The sequence below is a fragment of the Carya illinoinensis genome, chromosome 3 (assembly GCF_018687715.1).
Source record: "Carya illinoinensis cultivar Pawnee chromosome 3, C.illinoinensisPawnee_v1, whole genome shotgun sequence".
In the NCBI taxonomy this organism is placed as follows: Eukaryota; Viridiplantae; Streptophyta; class Magnoliopsida; order Fagales; family Juglandaceae; genus Carya; species Carya illinoinensis.
The window spans coordinates 45660917-45668426 of NC_056754.1; the positions used below are offsets into that span (position 1 = coordinate 45660917).

Sequence of the window (7510 nt, forward strand, 5' to 3'; positions counted from 1 at the left end):
CTCTATGAGAGGTAAAGAGAGGAAATTTAGCTAGAATCCAATGCCTGTCTAGTGAATGTTTCATTGATTCATTCCAGAAGCATGCATTTCGAGACTTTAACAATCTTCCCCATCAGACAAAAGAAAATGTGACAATTAGAATGCAGAATGGCTTAATGATTTTTTTAGGGGGGGAGAATGGAAGAGAAGGCGTGGAACTCAGAGATTAATCTCACACTAAAATGCAAAATGCAGTGTTTTTGTTGGCCAGGTCACATTTTGGTGCGCAATAGTGTGCCAAACTGCTTGCGTTCAGAAGATATTTTATCTAATTATTAGAATTTTTATAAATTTTTATATAAAATATAATAAATAATTTAATTTTTTTAAATTTTAAAATAATAATAATAATATATTTAATTTTTATTTTTTATTTAAAATCAACTCATTTTATCTTGAAATCCAAACCACTATTTTTCCTCTGTGTATTAACATCGGATTCGATGTTCCATGCCTAAGCTCTCAAGGGCTACGAAATCCCACTCCCGAGTGCTCACACCCTTCGATGTCCGAGTGTCTCATCGTCTCGTCTCCCTACCTCGAAACCAGCAGCATCTTCCTTTCTACTTGCTCGCCTCTATCTAACTGCAAGATTCTCGAGGTAGACTTCACTCCCGCTGCTTTTTTCAGTACCGGCATTGAAACCAAGCTTATTTTGAGATTCCATACAGCTATTTCTTTTGTTTCAGGGCAAATATAACTATTGCTGCTTAACTGTTGGATTAATGCGGAAAATATGGTAGTTCTTTACTATTCCCAAATAGATTCAGGGGTTTGATAGGCTTACAAAGAAAATTACAGAAAATAACGAAGAAAATTTTTGAAGTCTCTAGCTTCGGCAATACTACTACGAGTGCACTCACACCCAGCAGCCGATGGCTCGAGGGCTAACCAGAACGACCGCATCAATCGTCATTTCCACTTCCGTCCCCAAACTAACCCCACCAATATGCAAAAACTCACGTACGTTCCGTCACCACTTCGCTCGGCCTCACTTTTTTATTTGGACTCGCTTCCTCTGCAAGAATTCTCGTGGTGCTGAAGACGCAATCGACATCTCCAAGTACAAGGAAGCTTTCTCCAGGAGAATGGCCATGGCTGGCCTCAAACCTCACCACCGAATAGGTTGGTCACATTCCCTTTCTGTTTGGTTCCTGTGAAAATGTAGGAGAAAAAAAAATAAAAATAAAAAACGAAATTTTCACGAGTGGTTACTATTAAGGAGAATATATAATAAACTAACCAGTTTGCTGAGTGTGCCTTAGACAAGTCTGTCTCTTCGTTTGGTTATGGTTTCATTTCTCACTTATTTCCGATTATTGGCGTGTAATTGTTCTTTTCGTTCAATCTTTGGGCGAGTGTTTAGTTGTTTAAATCAAGTCTCCCTGTCAAAAGAGAGAGTTTTTCTATTTTCTAATGATATGGCTGAAGATTTTTTGGGAATTAGGAAAAAAAAAAAAACAAAACATAACTTTTAATCTTCATTTGGTCTCCATTGTTACTATAAGAACAGAAACCCATTTTGGCTGAGGAATGAATGGTATTTTTTTTTTATTTAGGTTTAGGAGTCTCTGGAGGCCCTGACAGTATGGCACTTTGTGTTCTCACTGCCGATTGGAAAACAAATGCCCTTAATGCTGCTGAAGATAGCAGTGGTTTCATTGATGGGCTTTTGGCGATAATTGTTGATCATGGGCTACGTGCTGAAAGCAAAGAGGAGGCGAACTTTGTTTGCAATCGCGTTTCCCAAATGGGTATACAACCTTGCATTGACATCCTTTTGGCCTTGTGTCTCCCTCTTCTCTTGGTTCAATTGTATGACATTAGATGCTTAGTGGCAACATATGGAGAGTGTATAACATATACTTTGTGTAGGAATCAGGTGTAAGATTGCCCGCTGTGATTGGTTAGATGGTAGGCCAAAACAGGGTCATTTACAAGAAGCAGCTCGGGACATGAGGTTTGTTTTTTTGGCTTTTTTGTTTGCAGGCTTAGTTAGGTGTCTAATATTTGATTGTTATCTCTAGATTTATATTTTTAATTTTGAAAAAAAAAATCCAAAACTGTGTTAATTAGATGTAGAGCCACTAGTTGAATTGCGAATTTTGAATTTTGCTGTATTTCAGGTATCAAACATTTCAAAAAGTTTGTGATCAACATCAGATTGGTGTTTTGCTTATTGCACATCATGCAGATGACCAGGTTTAACCAAACAATAGTCTAACTATTTGCCTACAGCTCTGCTCATGCATGCACTTGTGTGTATTCTCCTGAATGTATAAGGTCCTTGTTCATAAATTCAAAATTGAAACAAATAATTTGGTTATTTTTTAGTGTTTATGGTACTCTGTCTTCATCTAAGTTGATTTCAACTTTAAAGGCTTGTTACAAATTCTTTATATATGTGTATGTATATATGTATTGATTGCTGTGGCACTATGCAGGCTGAGTTATTCATTCTTAGATTATCTCGCAATAGTGGTGTGCTTGGACTTGCTGGCATGCCTTTCACTTCTCAAATTTTCTCTACGTGTACACATTATTTTGGTGGAGTCTCAAATAACCATGGAATTCTTCTTGTGCGACCACTTCTGAATTTCTCGAAAGAAGATATGTACAAGGTTAGACTATAGAAGCCATATAATATCTGTCAAATCTGTATTTTCTTGAGTTTAGCACAGAACTTGTGTCGAATCATCAGATCTATTTTTTGCAGATATGTCTCGGGGGCAATCAGGATTGGGTGGAAGACCCAACAAATCAAAGTCTTTTATTTGCTCGTAATAGGATTCGAATGTCATTAACGGATCTGTCCTCATGTGAGTTTATGAAAATGATAGCTTTTATTATGTAGTTTTAAGTCTTTAAACTTTCTACTAGAAGACGTGGTGTTTTTCTCCAATTTTTTACTTCTTTTGCTGATATTATTGAGTTTTCTTAACTGCAAACACAGGCTTGACATATTCAAATAATTCTCCTCTTACTTTTCAGGTATCTTCAAGTCTGAGCTACAAGCCATTATCTCTGCCTGTCGAAGAACACGGTCATATATTGACCAAGTTTGTAGTAGATTGATAAATCAGACAGTGACCGTGGTGGAGGTGAGCAGCTTTCTTGGCTGTTTGTACACTTTTTTTTATATATTATAAACTAAATTTTAAATTTGGGTTCAGTAGATCAAAAAATAACCCTTAAGTTCTTTAACCTTCTCCAATGTATTATTCCTTTTCTTGACCTTTTTTTTTTTTTGTGGTGGTTTTTTTTTTGGGGGGGGGGGGGGGGGGGGGGGGGGGGCGTTGTTCTGATGGTATTTCTCTGCAGCATGGATATGCTATTATTGATTTGGAGACCCTTATCCTGTCAAAAGTTATGGACATATATCTGTCGAAGTTTCTTGCCCTGGTCTTGCAGGTACCCCAACACTTAATTTGGGCCGTCTGGCATGTTGATTTATTTTTATCTAATCATCTGATTTGAATTGCATATATTGATGCTCTTTTTAAAACTGTATTCATTTGAATCTTTCAGTTCATTTCACAAAGGCATCGGCCAGTTAGAGGAAGTGCTTCAAAATTGCTGTTGGACTACATTCTTACTTTCCCATGCAAGGTACATCTTCTTTCACTCATGGTTCTTAATTCTCTGTGCAGACTATATGTTGGACTTGGTCATTGGTCTATAGCCCAAATGCATTGAAAGATGGATCAGTCCACAAATTACACACAAATGTGCGTAGTTTAAATCATTTGCGTTATTAATGTCTGTTTTAAGGATGTAATTTTACTCATTGTAAAATTGAATTTTGTTTCGGGTTTTGAGGTAAAAGCTTCAAACTCGGAGCTTCTAAAGCTCAACTAAAATCTCACATTTGTCATGCTCTCCCTTCTACCCCTTCTATGCGAACTTTATCAGTTACCCCACCCCCCCTCCCAACTCTTTCTCAAGTTTACTATTGCTCTGATTTTGTCATACCCCTTGGTAAAACCATTATGTTTTTCTAACCCCTAGGGGTTGGCTCAAGTGGTAAGGCCTAGGCCTGGAGGTATGCTCCCCACATGTCTAAGGTTCAAATCTCCTTGAGTGCAAACAATCTTTAGGGGCGATCGGACTGAGGGATTTTTCCCTTGAATTACCTGAGGTGTACTTGCCGGAAACAGCTTGCCAAGGGCTTGTGCACCCCCAGGATTAGTCGGGACGCTGTTCCCTAACACCCAGTGCCAAGAAAAAAAACTATTATTTTTTTCACAACCCTAATAGTCAAACTCATGTTTATCTGCACTCTTGAAAAATGTCTATAACCTGTAATATTTAGCATATTTACTTGAACTTTCTTTAAAAATAATAATTATATTCAAGATTTGATCTGCTATCAGAAAAGGAACATTTAAACAGATTTTCTTTCCTATGGCAGTGGCAACTGCAAGGTAATTATGTTGTAGAAGGTACATGCTTTAGATCACAAATAAAACTAGGTCCATACCATAAAATTCTAGCTACAGCTCTGAACATTGCTGCATCTTTGGGTTGGTAATTCTCTCTCTCTCTCTCTCTCTCTCTCTCTCTCTCTCTTCTGTTCATTATTTTTTTATGCTTCCTAAAACAGTGAGCTTGACTTGATGGCCTTGCTTATGGAAGAGGTCATCTTGATTCATACTCTCTGGCTTCTAAATCCAAATATATTGATATTCTTTTTCTTTTTTCGCCCCTACCTGGCGTTTCCCATTAGACTTAGTTGTAGACGTGTAATCATCTTTTATATAAGCAAATGATCTGTATCTGAAGTCATTCATTTTTAGATCTTGAGTAGATCTTGAGTGATTCTTGCTTTTGCCTTGCCACGCAGAAATCCCTTACAGCAGCTGGTTGTTACCTTTGTCCAGCTCCAGGGTCTAAGGGCACCAAAATCTTGGTTTGCTGTTCTGTTGATTGTCCTTTGCCTTCAAAAATGGAAACAGTCCATGCATGCACTCGTGGAGAAGAAGGAAACTGTACTCCAAGTGAGTTGGAGCAAATTATAGCAGATGCAAAGTTGTATTCAGATGGCTTAGTTCTAAATGAATCAGATGTGCATTTTCTGAGAGTAACATCAGAATCAGTTCTAAGCGAAGCCACAAGACTTGGCATACTCAGTGAGTCAACATACAGGAATATTCTGTTGTTGCAGAGAGAAGAAACAAAACGTTTCAAGTGTAAAACTGAACTCTCATCTGATTCTGAGGCAAAGCCTGATTTCAAATCTATCAATCCATGGCGGAGTGAACCACTTCAATCAGGGTATGGATGTTACTTCATGAACAGATTCTTCATCACATGGAAACTGAATGATGAAATTGTGGGAAGTTACATTGAGGAAGGTCAATGTAACTTGGATTTAATAGCGGAGGGTTGGAAGTGTCATTGTAGGTCTTGCGTAGTTGGTCATGATATGGTATTTGAGGTGCGTCACTTGATTGAATCGGATTGGCTGTATCTTGCCAAGTTGTCAAAATGCTTGAGTACTTCAGAGAAATTTCAACAGCAAGTTTTCTTAGACAATGAATTGGAGCAAATACCAGGAGAGACCAATCAATGTTTAGATTATGCAAGATCATCAGCCCAAAGAGCTCTCTTGTCATTAAAATCTATCCCAATTGCTGCAAGAGCAAGCCTTCCTGTCCTAGTCAACCCTCAAGGACTGTTACAAAGCATCCCTGTAAGTCAACAATGTTCAATTTTCTAACAAGGAGATATAGCAACTAATTTAAGTCCTGATCTTCTTTTCTTTACAATAGTGAAAGAAAAAAATTTTATTCTTGTTTCTTCTGAAAATTGAACCCCGTCCCATCCGTTATTTTCTCTGAACCTGTTTGTTAAAGCAATAAACTTTTTGGCCTTCGCCCCCACTCCTTCCCCCATCATTTCCATTAAATATTCTGGAAATCTTTTGAGGCCCCATTTAGCAAGGCAGCTGAGACTACCCTGTGTATATCTTAAAACTATCAAATCACAAAGAGACAGCCTCTCAAGTTTTTACCAGAGCGTTGGCTTAAATCTTCTTAAGAAAACAGTCTCTAATTTTAGTACAGTGTAATCTGGGACCTGACAATCATATATTACTTTCCTTTCAGAGTATTGGCTTCAAGCATTGCCCCTGCTTGGTTGTATCTGCAGAATTCAAGCCAAGAGTACCACTTGGGGGAGGTCATAGTTCGTTTCTCTAGTCTCTAATCTCTATTACAGTGTCCATAAATTCAAGCATTGCCCTTAAGCTTAAGTTTAGCGGCTTTTTTTTTATAATTTACGGTAGGTAGGCTATCATATCTTTGGATTTTCATTCTAGCATTCAAGTGTAAATTTGGTTTCTAAGCATCAAAGCTCAAGCTGCATGATCAACCTGTCATGGTTTGTATCTTCATTCTTTCTGAAGTTCTGGCAGGCAGTACCGAAAACATTACTATATGGAGAAAATAATGTCTGCCAAATATTTTTGCTGACAAACAACTGTGCACGAATTCTTCTGGCAACCTTCTTCTTCATGTGAAGGCAGCTCAAGCTTGCCACCTGCATCCATCTGTTGTAACTCCTCACCTACGGTCATCGAGTCTCTTTTGGCAAAGGATACCTTGCTTTATTTCAGGCCAAATTGTAAAATATTAGAGACGAGTTTCACAAGAATGGAAAGCTAGGTGTGGTCTTCAGTTCAAATCCAATGAAGTGTACGAGTTACTTATTGTTGTATAAACTGGTCACTGTATTTTCATTACTACCTTTGAATGTTTATAGAGGATGTCTTTATAGGCTTGTGTGCTAACAGATTGTACAGAGAAGAATATTTTACAGAGGAGAATATTCTAGACTTTAAGGTTTGTTACAAAAGGTATAGCTCATGCAGATTATGTGAATGCACGAGATTCCTTGAGCTCATATGCGTGAGCTGGAAGTTTTTGCAGGGGCTATGTTAGCCTTGACACCCCCCCTCAAGTCAAGCTATAGATGTTGAAGGCGAAGACTTGAACATAGAGCTGCAAATCGTGCTGCTGAGAGTGGTTTGGTAAGTATGTCTACAGGTTGATCTTTTCCAAAGATGAACGCCACATTTAATGATTTATTTAGAACCTGATCACGAACAAAATGAAAATCAATCTCAATATGTTTTGTTCGTGCATGAAAAATTGGATTTGTTGAGAGGTAAGTTGCTCTCATATTATCACAATAGATTAAAGGAGCACGGTTAAGGTTGACACCAAGATCCCGACAAAGATGTTGCAGCCAAATGACTTCGGCAATAGTGTTTGCAACGGCTTTTAATTCAGCCTCAGTGGAGGTATGGGCGATGATTGGCTGCTTCTTTGAGGACCAAGAAACTAAGTTTGCTCCAAAAAAGATACAGAAGCTATTGGTTGAACGACTGTCATCAGGACACCCAACCCAATCAGCGTCGGAATAAGCAGTGATGTTAAAGCAAGATGAAGGAGAAAACTGTAGACTAAGG

General features: G+C 38.1%; 1 protein-coding gene across 5 annotated transcripts; it reads left to right on the forward strand.

Annotated features, from left to right (window-relative positions):
• Positions 1-443: 443 nt before the first annotated feature.
• On the forward strand, positions 444-6894 carry LOC122304386. Of its 5 annotated transcripts, none has more exons than XM_043116637.1 (13): positions 497-640; positions 729-778; positions 873-1164; positions 1599-1793; positions 1915-1999; positions 2166-2241; positions 2484-2660; positions 2756-2858; positions 3031-3140; positions 3361-3450; positions 3568-3648; positions 4883-5731; positions 6147-6894. In XM_043116637.1, the coding sequence occupies exons 2-13, from the start codon at positions 776-778 to the stop codon at positions 6237-6239; spliced, it is 2154 nt and encodes a 717-aa protein (XP_042972571.1). In that variant the 5' UTR covers positions 497-640; positions 729-775; the 3' UTR covers positions 6240-6894. The 5 variants fall into 5 exon arrangements, with proteins under 5 accessions (XP_042972570.1, XP_042972571.1, XP_042972573.1 ...); XM_043116638.1 differs by having other exon boundaries at positions 498-640; positions 711-778; XM_043116636.1 differs by lacking the exon at positions 729-778 and having other exon boundaries at positions 444-640.
• The last annotated feature ends 616 nt before the right edge of the window (positions 6895-7510 follow it).